Source organism: Myxocyprinus asiaticus, chromosome 29 (assembly GCF_019703515.2).
Source record: "Myxocyprinus asiaticus isolate MX2 ecotype Aquarium Trade chromosome 29, UBuf_Myxa_2, whole genome shotgun sequence".
In the NCBI taxonomy this organism is placed as follows: Eukaryota; Metazoa; Chordata; class Actinopteri; order Cypriniformes; family Catostomidae; genus Myxocyprinus; species Myxocyprinus asiaticus.
Genome location: NC_059372.1, coordinates 7,423,547 through 7,441,468, shown reverse-complemented (window position 1 = coordinate 7,441,468; position 17,922 = coordinate 7,423,547). Strand labels below are relative to the sequence as shown.

The 17,922-nt window shown below is 39.5% G+C and overlaps 1 protein-coding gene across 1 annotated transcript; it reads right to left on the bottom strand.

Moving 5' to 3' along the window:
- Positions 1-1,162: 1,162 nt before the first annotated feature.
- On the bottom strand, positions 1,163-14,364 carry LOC127419636 (peptidase inhibitor 16-like). The gene is made up of 6 exons (XM_051661197.1): positions 13,980-14,364; positions 10,691-10,839; positions 10,489-10,564; positions 5,176-5,285; positions 4,975-5,066; positions 1,163-4,875 (listed from the first exon to the last, which is right to left on the bottom strand). The coding sequence occupies exons 1-6, from the start codon at positions 14,133-14,135 to the stop codon at positions 4,643-4,645; spliced, it is 816 nt and encodes a 271-aa protein (XP_051517157.1). The 5' UTR covers positions 14,136-14,364; the 3' UTR covers positions 1,163-4,642.
- Positions 14,365-17,922: the final 3,558 nt, after the last annotated feature.

The following is a 17,922-nucleotide window of genomic DNA, read 5'->3' as shown; positions in this document are numbered from 1 at the left end:
AGCAGCAAAGCAGCCCCAATCATGATCTTCACCGTTGGGATGATGCTTTCATGTTGGTATGTGGTGCCCTTTGTAAGCCATATGTTGCGTGTTCTTCCCAAAAATGTAACCTTATTTTTATCAGTCCACAACATTTTTTCCATGTAGTGGTGGTTTTTGGCAAACTTCAGGTGCGCCAGCAATGTTTTTGTTGGAAAGCAGTGGCTTCCTTAGTGGTGTCCTGCCATTTCCATATAGTAGACTCATCAACAGAGATGTTAATCAGTTCCAATGATTCCTTCAAGTCTTAAGCTGTCACTCTAGGGTTCTTTTTTACCTCAATGAGCATTCTGCATGTGCCCTTTGAGTCATCTTGGCTGGACGGCCACTTCTAGGGAGAGTAGCTACAGTACTAAATCATCTCCATTTATAGACAGTTTGTCTAACTGTGGACAGATGAATATCTAAGCTTTATGCAAAACAGCAATTCTTGATCGCAGGTCTTCTGAGATCTCTTTTTTGCAAGGCATGGTCCACGTCAGCAGATGCTTCTTGTGAATAGCAAACTCAAAATATTTGAGTGCTTTTTGTTAGTCAAAGTAGCTCTAACTCACACCTCCAATCTCGTTTCATTAATTGGATGCCAGGTTTGCCAACTTCTGACTCTAAATAGCTTTTGTTGACGTCATTAGCCTAGGGGTTCACATACTTTTTCAACAACACTGTGAATGTTTAATGGGATGTGTTCACTAAAGACATGAAAGATTATAATTGTTTGTGTGTTGTTAGCTTAAGCGCATTGTGTTTGTATATACTTGTGACTTTGATGTAAATGAGATCACATTTTATGACCAATTTATGCAGAAAACCAGCTAATTCCAAAAACTATTTGTTTAAACATACTTTTTCTTGCAACTGTATCAGTCTGTTTTTCCAGTGAGGCTTCCAGTGACTATAGAATTTAGGATTAAAATGGCATTTATGTGAAAGGGAACAAAAGTCATTGTTTTAGTAGTGTTCATTTTATCAGGAAACTGCTGCAATAGGCACAACGAGCCACGAAAAAAATATTTTTCAAAAATGAGTAAACAGTTGAATTGAGTCATACTGCCATCTAGTGGTGATTACATGATGAATTCACAATCCAAAATCGTTGTCAGAAGCACCTTAAATTCTTTGTGAATGATTATTGATGGACATTTATTCATTTAGAAGATGCTTTTATAGAAAATAAAATGATAGAAATGATCAATAACTGTTATTAACAATCAGTGATCTATCATAAGTGTAAACATGATAAAAATGTTATTGCATAGATGTTCTGACAGACAAAATAAAGATAACAGTGGACATTTAATCATATATTTAGGCCAGTGACCAATATAGGGACAAGTACATGAAATTAAAATGAAATATAAACTATCAGGTCAGTTACTGTAATGAATAAATCCTCAAATAAACCAGGACTCAGAATATGAGGGGAAATATTCCAGTTCGATTACACTTTTCCATTCCTGCTTTTCCCTTCACAACATGAACACAATATAAATGGCATTTACAAAGTAAACATAGATAAATAAACATAAAGTACTTATCATACTGTATACCAGACCGTTGAAAGAGATACAATTTATCTTGCTTCGTACAAATGTAATAGTAATTCAGTTATAAACTATAATATGATAAATCTTCATCAAATGCATCAAATGCTACACAAACAGTATCAATTCAAGCCATGAAAATAATGAAAAATATCCATTGTCATCGGACCTAAACCTCTGTTTTCTAATTTGTCTTTTAAGCCTTTTTAAAACCCTTGTAGAAGTCAAACGTGTTGTTCTGCTACTTATGCAAATGCAGTTACAAAACAATCAATATAATACAATAATTTTTCTTATTGGCATTTTGTCATCTCAAACTAAAAACTTAGTGCAGTCTTATTAAAGGTGATGCGTGTCATTTTTCAATGTTAAAATACTTCTATTCTAGCTTAATGTGGAAAGTCAACTATACAGTATTTAAAACCATTTGTAGGTTGACTTCCACAAATACTGTGGCTCTGTGATGCTATCAAAACATGTAATTCTTTAAACATTTGTTTGAGCCTCTCAACCAGCTCGACATAACAATATGGCTGAATGGCGTGAGTTTGGGGCAAAACTAACTTTGTCCAACTGTATATGGGGGAAGTGTTCGGGAAACCTTTTTGAAAACAGTCTCTTTTTTTCCATTTGGTGACGATAGTGCTCCAGAAAATACATACTTTGTCTTTAAACTGGGAATAAACATTGAAGAAGCTTTGTATGATTGTTTCGTGTTTAAGTGTGTGTCACAACATTGTGTTCTAAATGTCAGGTGCAGAGGGATTATATACAGTTGCAATCAAAACTATTCAACCCCCCTGACCAGCAATACATTCTGGTGATGTGAATTAAAACACATCAACTAAAACCTCAGTAAACAGTCAAAGTATGTTTTTAATACACATTTGAGTGATTCTGAGAACAAAGAGTTCAGTTTACCCAAATTTAAAAATAAAAAATAACTAATTATCTCCACAAATGTCATGTCAAAAATATTCAACCCCCAAAGTCAATCATTTGTGGAGCATCCTTTATCCTTAATAACAGCAAATAAATGTTTCATGTAAGTGTTCTCAGGCTTCGGACACGTCTCTATTAGAATTTTTACACATTTCTCATGAGCAAAAGCTTCCAGCTCATTGACATTCTTTGGTTTCTGTGCTGCCACTGCTTCTTTGAAATCCCAACAAAGGTTTGCAATGGGATTTTAATGATGGACTGAAAGGGCCATTTAAGAACATTCCACGACTTATCCCTGAACCAGATTTTGGACAACTTGGATGTATCCTTAGATGCGGAGCACGAATCCCAGTTGCCTCCGCGTCTGAGACCGTCAACCCGAGCATCTTATCAAGTGGCTTGTTGAGCGCTTTACCGCGGAGATATAGCGCGTGTGGAGGCTTCACGCCATCCACCGCGGCATCCACGCTCAACTCACCACACGCCCCACCGAGAACTAACCACATTATAGCGACCACGAAGAGGTTACCCCATGTGACTCTACCCTCCCTAGCAACCGGGCCAATTTGGTTGCTAAGGAGACCTGGCTGGAGTCACTCAGCACGTCCTGTATTCAAACTAGCGAACTCCAGGGGTGGTAGCCAGCGTCTTTACCAGCCGTTTCCTGGAGCCGCAAAACACCCCCATAACAGGACTGACCCACCTCCATGCTTGACTGTGGGGATGGTGTCGTTCTTGTCATCATCTTGTCATCTTACTCCAGACGTACTGCTGACCCATGGGTCTAAAACTCATTTTCAGTTTAGTGTCATACATCTATAAAATCTTCTTCCAGGACTCCACAGGTCTTTCCTACTTCTTTCCTATTACTTCTTGAATATTCAAGTTAACATTTCACTTTGTGAAGTTTTGCTTTCTTCCACACCCCAAGAAGGTTGTTGTTGTACCGTATTTAAAAAATTTATGAATGGTGCTGCCAACTTTGTCTATTGGAAATTGAAGTGCCTTGGAAATGTACTTTTAGCCATGACCTTTCTTGTGTAATGAAATAATCTCCTCTATTAGCTTTTGAGACAGCTTATTTTTAATTGCATTTTTTGCATAGAAATACATTTTTGCTTACAACGCTAAACTTAAATTTTTAAACTTAAATAAGTGCCATTGCAGATTGATGACTTAATTTTTTTTTAAAACAATTACTTGTGTAGCCTTACATATTTAAGAAACAGCTACATGCAATAGGGGTTGAATAATTATGACATGGCTGTATTTTTAAAAATCCTGCTATTTACAAATATTAGGTTATATATTCACACTATGACTTTGAATGTGTCACTCAACTGATATAGATGTAAAGTTTAAAAATTCTGGGTCATCAGAAAAGCTTACCTTTGTAAATCCTTACTGTCTTGGGGGGGGTGAATAATTTCGATTGCAACTGTATATATATATATATATATATAGATAGATAGATAGATAGATAGATAGATAGATAGATACACACACACTGATGAGCCAAAACATTATGACCACCCGCCTAATATATTGTTGGTCCTGCGCGTGCTGCCAAAAAAGCACAGACCTGCTGAGGCATGGACTCTACAAGACACCTGAAGGTGTCCTGAGGTATCTGGCACCAAGACATTAGCAACAGATACTTCAAGTCCTGTAAATTGCGAGGTGGAGCTGTCGTGTATTGGACTTGTTGGTTGCCCGTTTGTGGTTTGTCCCTCCTCAGACAACTGTCTGTAAGTACTCACCACTGCTGACCGGGAGCAACCCACAAGCCTTGCCGTTTCAGAGATGCTCGGACCCAGTCGTCTGGCCATAACAATTTGGCCCTTATTGCTCAGGTCTTACTCCTGCCCAGTTCTCCTGCATTCAACACGTTGACAACGAGAACTGATTGTTCGCTTACCATCTAATCAACCCAGACCTTTAGGTGTGGGTAGATTAGACATTCGCTTCACCTGTGAGTGGTCATAATGTTTTGGCTCATAAGTGTACTTCTGCTTTAAAATGTGATTACACACTGAAGACATTTGTATCATGTTTAAGTGTGTGTCACAACACTGTGTTTTGAATATCAGGTGCAGAGGGATTTCATTTATTCCAATCCCTCACAAAATAAGAGCTGCCAGCAGCCAGACGACCAGCAGCAGAGGTGCAGAGGCGCTATGTATCTCTGATCTAGATCTTTCCAAACCTGTGTCATCCATTCTCCTGTACACCTCTGTGAGTTCTTCAGGAAGAGTGGTGGGCTCCTCTGTAGCGAGGGGACCCTCAGGTGAGACAGTCGAATGTTCTGGGTCCTCAGACAACGGCTCCACAGATGAAAACATGTTTTCAACCACTGCAAGGCAGAGAGAGTTTGAAGATCGGAAGATTTTGTGTAAATAAATGGATTAACATATAGATATAATATTCATAGAATCATGTCAGGATACATTACCACAGATATTCTCCTCACACACTGGTAAGTTATCTGGACACTTTGAGCATGGTTCTCCAGACTCATATGGTCTTTGTCCCTCAATATTTCCTCTGTAGAGAGAGAGAGAGAGAGAGAGAGAGAGAGAGAGAGAGAGAGAGAAATATTATTATATTATTGAATTCTGAATACTGAATCTATTGAGTATTGAAACACACTTACTGGGGGAAGTAATTGCAGACAAGCACAGTGGTACTTTTAGTAACCAGACCCTCAACAGTGTCACATAAATAAGTAGCGCAGCCAACTTTATTGCTGTTTGCCCACACCATCTATAACAACAACAGAGAAAATTATCATCACCATCCGCAAAAGCCAGAGGCAGTCCTATTGTACAAAAAAAGACCACACAAATAACATGGACCGTGTCGACTGTGTGTTCGAACAATGTTTCAGTTCCCACAAAATTGATTAAAAGTTATTCACAGTGCGTATTTTCACCTTACAGTAGATATACCTTAGCAACAGTAAACCGCTAGAGTGTTTTCCATTAGGTTCAGCACTGGACAGTACATCGACATTATTTATTACTATTATTATACATTATTATAATTACACGTCTCTCTGGAATCCTCGATTCTGGTTGATAAATGGTGCCATCTAATGGTGTGATATTTCTCAGTAACAACCGCACATCCACGTATCAGACCGCTCATCCGGGTATTGCAAGCCATATTTTCTGCTTCTCAGATCACTGTGCAATATCTACAAGTAAGCTAATAAAATTATTTCAACTTTAATCAATGTTTCATGTGCATTTATTTATTTATTTGGCAAATAGTATTGTTAAATGATTGTTATATAAACAGTATACAGTATATACACTGCCTGGCCAAAAAAAAAGTCGGTGTTTGTTTTTAAATAAGCAGATATTTACGAGCCTATGATTGGATCATTATTGCAGTGATTAATATGTTTCATCTGGCAACAATTCTTTTAACCCTAACTGATGCCATGTGTCGCTTCTCATTTCTTAAACAACCATGTCGGAAGACGTATCCCGTGGTCGTGGAAAAGATGTTACTGTGTTTCAGAAGGGGTCAATTATTGGCCTGCATCAAGCAAAGAAAACAACTAAGGAGATTGCTGAAATCACTGGAATTGGGTTAAGAACTGTCCAACACATTATTAAAACCTGGAAGGATAGTGGTGAACCGTCAGCTTCACGTAAGAAATGTGGTCGGAAAAAAATCTTGAATGATCGTGATTGGAGATCACTAAAACGCTTGGTGAAGTCACATCATAAAAAAATCACCACAGAGTCCTGACCTTAACCCCATTGAAAGTCTTTGGGACATACTTTACGGAGTGGTTCGACTCTCCCATCATCAATACAAGATTTCGGCCAAAAATTAATGCAAATAAATGTTGTGACGCTGAATAAGGTTGTCGAAACAATGCCATGATGAATGCACGCCATAATCGAAGCTAAAGGCGGTCCAATGAAATATTAGAGGGTGCAATTTTTTTTTGGCCAGGCAGTGTATATTTAGCGATAACAACCGACTGACTGCACATTAACCTTTATTTAGACCAACCTATATTATTTACATATTACAAAAGGACCGCGTCAGCTATGTTAATAAAACGTTTCTGTTATCACAAAATGTTGGTTAAAGTTAGTCATTGCGCATATTTTTACCAGCTGATAAAAAGTTGCTTGCGAGCCGAATTCACGTTAGTAGAGCAACAGTAGAGCACTCAAGTGTTTTCCATAATATGTAAAACTATAAAAAATGTAATAATAATAAAAATAAATAATAATAATAAAAAATATTATTTATGATTGTTTGTCATCTTTAAAATGCGTCATCATGTATCAGTCCTACAGTCAGGGCCGGCCCAGGCTCTGTTGGCACCCTAGGCGCCCACGAAAACACTTATTTTGAGGAAAGAGACCAGTAGAGACCAGATACGAGCTTTACTCAAACCCAAATAAAGAAATGCAAGCACACACACACACACACACACACACACACATAAACAACTGTGCCTACGGTTGCGCAAGTAGTTAATAAAACAAAGTGTAAAAAAGAGAAAGCAATATGAAATATGTTCCCAAAATACACCTATAAAATAAAGGATATATATAACTGAATATATCTGTAGATGTTAGCCAGCTACAGGTCCGGTTCCAGATCAAAATCACTGAAGGTGCTTCTGAAAATAGTGGGGGTGCTCTGTATAAAGTGGAGATCGTAATTACACATGTTTCATAGATTTAATCATGTTTTAATGCTACTAAAACAATGTAAAGAACTTTTATTGCTTCATTTTTTATTTTTTTTTTTCACATGGTCTGTCGCTGAAAATGACAGCAAAATGCTGCACCTCAGATTAGGACACTGATGTGAAGATCTATTGGGATTTTACTAAAGTTCATCACTGAAAAGGTTTGCTCGCAGACTTGGCATTAAACAGCACACGCAGCATCACGAATGGATATGGAGTGGCTGCATCACACTTTTCTTGGAGCAGAATATTGCACTATTGAGCGCTAAGTATTTTATTTAATTTTTTTCGAAGAGGAGAGAGAAAGGGCGCACACTCGCATACATGGTTGCCAGATTGCATAAATCAGTCGTTAACTTGTGATTCTTACCTTTTTTCCTGCTCCTCTTCTTTGTGCCACTTCCTGCCTTCTTTTTTCACTTATTTTGTCCACATATGATAAGGATCCGATTATAATATAATCACGTAGCACTAGTGCACATTATATGGGTAGAGGGGCACACAGTCGTCACGAGAGGGCGCACTTCCGACAAAAAAATAAATAAAACTCTCCTGAGGCGCCTCTCTGTCATTTTGTGCCCTAGGCAACCGCCTATGACGCCTAGGCCACGGGTCGGCCCTACCTACAGTATAAAACCTTGTCAAATTTATTTGCTAATTTGAGTAAATTCAACAGGTAAATACAATTTACTTAACTTTTCGATGCACAAAGCTTGAATAATGAATGATCTTACATGGTTTCACTGTTTGCAAGTTGATTTACAATTTTTTTATTGTTGATTTTGTTGTTTCGTTTGGTAACTTTTTGTTTAGTAAAGTCTGATGTTAATTTTCAACTTAAAATTAACCATTCATGATAAAAATCTTTTGATTTTTACCTTCATCGTGTTTTGTGCGCCAAGTGTCCAGGTCTGCGTGTACAGATATGAATCTTGTTTTTATCTCTAGTAAAGTGAAATCTTATATAATACATTTAATTCTTCAAGCTTCCATGTGTCATGTTGTACGTGACTAAGTAAACTCAGCACTCTCACTTTCAACTGCTTATATTTTCAGCAAACATAAAAAAATGTAACAACTAAGACATAAACTGAACAAGTTTCACAGACATGTGACTAACAGAAATGGAATAATGTGTCCCTGAACAAAGAGGGGGTCAAAATCAAAAGTAACAGTCAGTATCTGGTGTGGCCACCAGCTGCATTAAGTACTGCAGTGCATCTCCTCCTCATGGACTGCACCAGATTTGCCAGTTCTTGCTGTGAGATGTTACCCCACTCTTCCACCAAGGCACTTGCAAGTTCCCAGACATTTCTTGGGGGAATGGCCCTAGCCCTCACCCTCCGATCCAACAGATCCCAGACGTGCTCAATGAGATTGAGATCCGGGCTCTTCACTGGCCATGGCAGAACACTGACATTCCTGTCTTGCAGGAAATCATGCACAGAACGAGCAGTATGGCTGGTGGCATTGTCATGTCATGTCAGGATGAGTCTGCAGGAAGGGTACCACATGAGAGAGGAGGATGTCTTCCCTGTAACACACAGTGTTGAGATTGCCTGCAATGACAGCAAGCTCAGTCCGATGATGCTGTGACACACCGCCCCAGACCATGACGGATCCTCCATCTCCTGAATCGATCCCGATTCAGAGTACAGGCCTCGATGTAACGCTCATTCCTTCGATGATAAACGCAAGTCCGACCATAACCCCTGGTAAGATAAAACCACGACTCGTCAGTTAAGAGCACTTTTTGCCAGTCCTGTCTGGTCCAGCGAAGGTGAGTTTGTGCTCATAGGCGACGTTGTTGCCGGTGATGTCAGGTAAGCACCTGCCTTACAACAGGTCTACAAGCCCTCAGTCCAGCCTCTCTCAGCCTATTGCGGACAGTCTGAGCACTGATGGAGGGATTGTGCGTTCCTGGTGTAACTCGGGCAGTTGTTGTTGCCATCCTGTACCTGTCCCACAGGTGTGATATTCGGATGTACTGATCCTGTGCAGGTGTTGTTACACATGGTCTGCCACGGCGAGTACAGTCAGCTGTCCTTCCTGTCTCCCTGTAGCGCTGTCTTAGGCGTCTCACAGTACGGACATTGCAATTTATTAACCTGGCCACATCTGCAGTCCTCATGCCTCCATGCAGCATGCCTAAGGCACGTTCACACAGATGAGCAGGGACCCTGGTGTTTGGTGTTTTTCAGAGTCAGTAGAAAGGTCTCTTTAGTGACCTTAATTGCCTACCATCTGTAAACTGTTAGTGTCTTAACGACCGTTCCACAGGTGCATGTTCATTAATTGTTTATGGTTCATTGAACAAGCATGGAAAACATTGTTTAAGCCCTTTACAATAAAGATCTGTAAAGTTATTTGGATTTTTACAAAGTTATCTTTAAAATACAGTGTCCTGAAAAAGGGACGTTTCTTTTTTTGCTGAGTTTACAATACATTTACATTAAAAAGCATTGAAATACTATTACTCTTTTAAAAGCTTTGCTTAAATCAGTGTGATGTAGCTTGAGTAAAATATCCACACAAAAAAGGTGAGTGAGTGAGTGAGTGTGTGAGTTAGTAAAACTGACTTGAAACAAGAGTATTTGCAAAGTAAACTGACTTGAGAATTTCTAATTAAAGCCACAAAGAATTACATGTAGCCTTTACTTGAAAATATGGTCTGTTAAATTTACTAGCAATTTCTGTGTGGAAATTGTTTCCTAGGTTTTTTTAAGTAAGCCCCACTCCAAATTTCTTTCAGTGTGTAGCAACAACACTCAAGCATTTTCTATTAGGTTCAGTATCAGACGGTAGGCCTACATATGGACAAAAGTATCCTTATTATTTATCGCTTTATTACAGATTTACAAATAACACTTTATATAGAAAAACATTGCTGCAATTTTTGCACTCATTATTTTTACATGCAAATGAGCGCGCAATTTGCCGCAAATGTTTGCCAGAAGTTTGCAGCTCTTCACCGGTAGTGGTGAACCTGCAGCAAACCACTGGCAACAATGAAGAGTTTGCCGCAAAGCTAATTTACATGTGAAAATAATGAGTGGTGAATATGCGGCAAGTTTGCCAGAACTCTTCGTTTTTGTAAGGGGATCTAGCCCATAGAAATTCCCTAAAAGTTGATCCCTGTAAAAGTCATGACATTTTGAAAAATAATAACAAACAATCATACACACACACTTTACGGAAATAGTTTCAGTGAAGCTGTGACAAAAAGTGCATACAATTGCTTACCTGAGTGTAATGGCCACACATTTTGTTTTCAGGACAGGTATTGCTTTCATAGTCATAATCCACATGCTCTCCAAACCTGTAAGCAAAGAAATGAGCTCACTGGAATACAGCGTCTCAATTTCTTACAGTACAATGCTACTGGATATCACAAATCATCTATGATCTATCCTCATTTATATTTTAATAAAGACAATTGTCATACCAGTCAAGAATTGCTTTGGTTGCATTAAATGATCCAGTGGTGGCAAAGAGATTTTCTCCTATAGAAAGCAATATAAGTTGAGGGTTGTGATTCCAGATACATTTAGATGCGTATGCTTCCGCCACCAAACGCAGTTCCTCGTCCCACACCTTAATCAAACAGAGACAACAGCAGCTGTAATAATGGCCTCCTTGTGTTGTTGGTACTTTGGTGACAGAAGAACAATTTGATTTCGATGCACGACACAACCGAATTGGCAAAGCAAACAAAAGTTGAAACACAATGGAAATAAACCATGGCACAATAAATTAAGACGCAGCACAACTAAATGAAGACACAACACAACAATCATGTTGGAAATATTTATTAATATTTCCACACACACACCCAAAAAGATGAACATGTGCAATACGAGTTCTGGTAGAAACCCAAACAGGTATGTGTTGTCCAGAGCACTTCAGGACAAATATGTCCAGGTTGCTCCAGGAGGATTGTCCCTGTAATCAGGGCACTGTAAGTCACTTTGGATAAATGTAAATGTACACAATTCAATGTAATGAAATTGTGTTATTAAATGGAAATGCATGAAACTTGTGAGTGTAAAAAACATACTAACCAGTCACTATAGCTTAGAAAATGATGTTGCTCCTACAGCCAAAGGGTTTCAAATACAAAAAAGCAATAACTATTGTCCAGTATGGTGTAAAGATCATGTGAGCCAAATTTGTTGAGAATTGGACAACATTTGTTGGAAATGTAGCAAAAAACCTGTGCATTAGCTGATCACTTGGTGGCGCCGTCTTGAAAATGCTCAGGTATCATCAGAACAGGATATTACAGTTCATTACGATCGCTATGACAATTCTTTCAATACTTTTAACAATTTCCCTAAACTCTTAACACAGTTAGCACAGCATCCGTCTGTGTGGGCTATACAATTAACACATTTCTTATTGCTTTGACACAAAATGCATACAGTTAACATAAATTTAAAATGCTTGAACTTATTTTACACACATGCTCAACTAAGACCAAAACAATGGATTTTTACTGCCAAATTTACAAATGCTTTCACACTGTATGTCAGAACAGATAACATCATGTTCTAAACCTAACTTATAGGCTAAAGTCAAAGTGAACAGCTGTTCATATTGTGAATTGAAACACAAATATATCCCCTGTATTTTATTCCATTGCTACTGAGAAACAGCTGATTGAAGTTATGCAAATAAATCACAACTGAGTTTCTTTCAATCGCATGACCATATGGTATACAGTAAAAGAGGACCTCTTTGGGCTGATCTTGTGTGGAAAAGGAACAACATAGAGCAACACAAAGAAGTAAGACAAATGCCTGCACGAGGGAGAGGAAGACAAGTACCAGGACAAGGGAGAGGAAGACAAGTACCAGGACAAGGGAGAGGAGTGGGACAAGGGCAAGGGAGAGGAATGCCTGGATGAGGACAAGTTAGAGGGAGAGGAGATAGAATGCGTGGTGGCACTCAAAGAAGGGCCAGTGCTAGGGTAACTGATGAAGAGCTACTATCATAGACTATGTCATAAACCACGGGCTATCATACAGAGAGGCTATTGAACGAGTACAGCCAAATCTCAGCCGGGACACAGTGGCATCCATTGTCCAGATTTTTCGAGGTAGGATATTGTATAAGGGCTTCTTCTACTGCAAAGTATAAATAATTTTACCATGTATTACAGTGACTGTATGCCTCTGGTCTCTAATATGTAACTGTATTTTGTCTCTCTAAGGATTCAACGTCTACCTCCCTCAGGGGGCAGAGGAAAGCTCCTAAATGAAGAACAGGAACTTGCTATTGTCAACATGGTGATTGCTGACAATGAAATAAAACTGAAGGATATTCAGTCCAGAGTTGTAGAGGACAACCTTGTCTTTGGGAACATTGCAGCAATCAGCATAACATCCATTTCTCGGACTCTAGCTAAACACAGAGTCCGAATGAAACAACTATACAAAGTTCCTTTTGAAAGGAACGGGGAGCGCATCAAAGAACTCCGTTGCCAATATGTCCAGGTAAAGTTATGCAATACAGTCATTACTGTACTATACATAGTGTGTTTTGCAGTAAACTACTCTATAAACCTGGAGTACAGTAGGACATACAGTAGGTACACAGCAAAGCATTTACACACACTGTGTCTGATTACTTTCAGAGAGTCATGGATTTGGAGGCCAATCAAGTCCCACATGAAATGATCTACGTTGACGAGGCATTGGTGCAGAAGAAACATAATTGGCAAAAGGGCCACAGTTACCGTGCCGGGCCAGAAAGGAGCCAACATCACCATGTGTGCCACAATCTCCAACAACGGTGCACTCCTGCATAAATTTGAGATTGGCCCCTACAACACCGACTGCCTTCTCCTGTTTTTAGAAGACCTGCATGAAAGACTGGTGCCAGAGGTAGAAAGGGGACAGGTGGGAGACCACTTGCCAATATATGTGATCACATGGGACAATGTGGCATTCCACCAAACCCGTGCAGTCACAGCCTGGTTTGACGCCCATCCGAGGATGATGTCCCTTTTCCTTGCCCCTTACTCCCCTTTCCTCAACCCCATTGAGGAGTTTTTACAATGTGTGATTTTGAGCATGAAATTAACCGTTTTGCCAATTGTGTGTTGTAGGTGTGTTAGTGCATTAAGAGTTTAGGAAAATTGTTAAAAGTATTGAAAAAATTGTCATAGCGATCATAAAAAACTGTAATACTGCGTACCAAGTTTTAATTTGATACGTCAAAGCATTTAACAGATACAGTAACTTACAGTAAAAATCACAATGGTGGATGGACAGTATGTCTGGTCAAAACATTTTTTTAAATTTAAAATACATTATAGTAATAAAAATAAATGTTTGTAATTATTATTGTAATCCTTATGATCCAAAGAATCTAAATTTTTGGACAATTTATTCAAAAGTTATGAGTAAAAAGGGGGATTTCTTGACTAGTGTGTGGCGCTGTCACCAAACTTGGCATGAGCGCTCAGCTCATAGTTGCAATGATGCACAACAAATTTCATTTCAATAGGACAAAGTGTTGCTGAGATACGGCCTGACTTCCTGGTTTTTTTTATCGACTTAGCCAATTTCATACTGTTGACCAGCTTCTATTTTCTTTTTTCTACAAAAGGAAAAATATCATACAGATTTGGGACGATGAGTAAACGATTACATAATTTTTGGGTGAACTTTTCCTTTAACTATTCTTTGCTTCAATTGTATATAAAATACTTAGTCACATGGATCTCTTACCACTCTCTGCATGAAGGCAGCTCTGGGCTGAACCTTCGATCGTAATTCGTTGTGCATGTTGACGATGGTTGATTTCTGATCCTCAGTCAGGTGACCGCCTGCTAAACTGAGAATCACCCAAAGCCTGACACACTGAAGGGCCACATTCCGGTGCATGCTGACTGTGTGACAGCTCCCCTCCTCTGGATTAATATGCAGCCAGTGTTTAGATAAAAGTCCTCCAATTGTCCGATTCTCCTCAGTGGTCTTGTCCTGTTACTTACCCTGAAGTTTTGCCTTGTCAATGACCTTTTAATGCATTTAATGCAAGTATCTCCCTGAAGACAGTGAGAGAAAGTTAGACACAGAGAGGGAGAGAGAAATTGAAAATGTGTCTCAGTAGCTGCTTTAGTTTCTCAAGATGTACAGGACCCTTTCAGCACCCCAGAATGAAACTCCCACCCTATCAAGCCGCCCTTAGTCATATTACAAATCTTTCACATGCACACAAACACATGCTCCAGCAGCTCACTCCCTTACATTACGTGGCTTGCATACCTCATTATAAAGTTTCACATTGACTCATTGCCTGCTGTCAAACGCAATCCAACACACTGTAAAACATTTCTTAATCAGTATTTTTGTTGTTGTTTTCCAGTAATAAATATCCAAACATCCTTAAAACAAGATAAATTTACTTGAGAAGCAAGTCATAATAATACAAATAAATATTTGTATTATTATGGGTGTTTTGTCAACATTGGGCACTTTTAGCACTGTGGATTTCTAGAAAGTAAAGTCTTGTTAAATCATTTTTCACACTTTTATTTTAGTTTGTCGGACATACTTTATAATAGGTGTCTTTAACTAATAAGTACTTAAGCATTTAATACAATGTACTCATTATGTTGTTGCATTGTACTTACATTTAAAGTACCTGCATTTAATTATATCTGTAGTTACACTGTTAACCTTACCCCTAAACCTAACCCTTACCCCAAACCCTAGACCTAACCCTACCCCAACCTTAACCCTAACCCACAAACCTACCCCTACCCCTAACCCTACACCTACCCGTAGCTCGACCTCAATAGCAGAAAATGTTGATTTTGTGAGAAATTTGCTGAACAATATGTAGTTACACAATGAATAAATTGTGTGTATTTTAACGTTAGTACAGAGTACTAGCAGTCTAACACACTGTACAGTTGGTTCAAATTTAGATAATATCCTCAAGTGTTGCTGCATTCATTGTACAATAAAGTAAAAGTAAACGTCTTAGTGAACACAAATTGGCAATAAGAAGACAAGATATTACATAGCCATTTGCATGAGCATAATCACAACATAAAACAGTTAAATACTATTATAACATTGGAATAGAGAAGGTCCAAAGTTCCTGAAGAGGAGGGAATGCAGAGAAAAATGACTACAATGAGAAGTCCATTTCTCCTTTAGACCTTAATGAGGATTTTGACCTTTCCTCTTTCCTTTAAGCATTCTTGAATATGCTTTACAAAACAGTAAAATCTATAAATAAAAGTCATTTAAAAAGAACCAAATATGTTTAATGAGACCTTTATTTTTGTTGATTTTTTCCCCTTTTTCTCCCAATTTGGAATGCCCAATTCCCAATGTGCTCTAAGTCCTCATGATGGCGTAGTGACTCACCTCAATCCGGGGTGGCAGAGGACAAATCTCAGCTGCCTCCGCGTCTTAGACCGTCAACCTGCGCATCTTATCACATGGCTTGTTGAGCGCATTACCGCGGAGATATAGCGCGTGTGGAGGCTTCATGCCATCCACCGAGGCATCCACGCACAATTCACCACATGCCCCACTGAGAGCGAACCACATTATAGCGATCACGAGGAGGTTACCCCATGTGACTCTACCCTCCCTAGCAACCAGGCCAATTTGGTTGCTTAGGAGACATGGCTGAAGTCACTCAGCGCGCCCTGGGATTCAAGCTAGCGAACTCCATGGGTGGTAGCCAGCGTCTTTACCACTGAGCTACCCAGGCCCCTAATGAGACCTTTATTTAACAAAAAGAAAAAAAGTGGAAATCTGTTTGTTTTAATAACAATCACTATACACTGATGAGCCTGAACATTATGACCACTCACAGGTGAAGCAAATAACGCTGATCATCTCCTAACAAGGCCACATGTCAAGGTCTGTGTAGACTAGATGGTAAGCGAACAATCAGTTCTCATAGTCAACTGTCATGGTCCTGACACTTTTGTCTTTGTTTATTCATGCTGTGGTAGGATAATGACAGTCTCCTCTGCCTGTTTGTTTCTTGTGTGTGCTTGTTTCTGTGTTTTCTCTTGTGTTTGCAGGTGCCACGTGGAGAACTCTAGCTCCGTTGCCCAGACAACTGGGCAGAGCATCTCTGAAGCGGCAAGGCTTGTGTGGTGCTCCCAGTCAGCAGTTGTGAGTACCTACTGACAGTGGCCTGAGGAGGGACAAACCACAAACTGGCAACAGGGTGTTGGGTGCCCCAATGCTCATTGATGCATGAGGGCAACAAAGGATATCCCGTCTGGACCGAACCGACAGAATATCTACTGTGGCAAAAGTCAAAGAAAATTTTAATGATGGTTAAGGGAGGAATGTGTCACAATACACAGTGCATCACACCCTACTGTGTATAGGGCTGCTTAGCCGCAGACTAGTCAAGAGTGCCCGTGATGACCCCTGTCAACCATCGAAAGCACCTAAAATGGGCACACGAGCATTGGAACTGGACCTTGGAGCAGTGGAAGAAGGCCATCTGGTCCGATGAGTACCGTTTTTTTTACATCACATGAAGTAATGGCACCATGAAGTAATGGCACCAGGATGCACTGTACAACAAGCCAATGAAGGGGGTGTGATGCTCTGGGCAATATTCTGCTGGTTGTCATAGCAACCAACTACTCCACATCAATCGCCAAACACCATAAGAATGCACATGTGTAGGCTGACATCCAATAATGCAGGGGGTCCAATAAAATCGATGTAAAATCTTAAATTGCATAAGGCGAACCCTTGCATCTGTAGATGCAGACTTGACATTTTTTAGGATCCTAGCCCACACCCCATCCTCCAATGTCAAGTTTAGATCTTTCTCCCATAATTTTTTGAGAGAATTCAAAGTTCCGTCCCCCAGACTCTGAATTAGCAGGGAGTAATACACTGATGCCTCATGACCCTTCCCAAAAGCAGCAATCACCACTCCCAGAGTATCTGCTGCAATGGGGGGGTGAGTGCCACTCCCAAAAACAGTGCAGAGTAGGTGGCGCAGCTGTAAATACTTATAAAACTGAGATCTGTGAATGCCAAAATGTTGAACCAAATTTTCAAAAGGTCTCAATACTCCACTCTCATATAGGTCACCAAGTGTATTAACCCCCCTCACAATCCAATCCGACCAACAGAAAGGGGACTTATCAATACATAGTTTAGGGTTCAGCCATATGCTCGAGACTACATTTAAATAAATATCAGAATTAAACACTCTGGACACTTTTGTCCATATCGAGTGCAAATGCAAAATAACAGGGTGCGACTTTACCTCTCCGGCTAGTTTAATCGAAAGGCTTTGCAGTGGCGAGATAGGGGCAAGAACTTTCTTTTCAATACAAAACCAGGGAGGGGCTCTCTCAGGTGGAAGCGACCAATGAGCCAAATGTCTTAGACCGAATGTATAATAATAAAACAAAATCTTGGGTAGGCCTAACCCATCTTTGTCAATCGGCCTGTGTAACTTATTGAAATTTAACCTGGCACACTAACCATTCCAAATGAAGGACTTTGCTATGCTATCAAATTGCTTGAAATAAGAGAGGGGGACATCTACAGGGAGAGACTGCAGTAAGTAATTGAATTTTGGAATACAATTCATTTTAATAACATTAACCTTCCCAATCATAGATAAATGTAATGAAGCCAACCTGCCCACATCACTCGAAAACCGTTT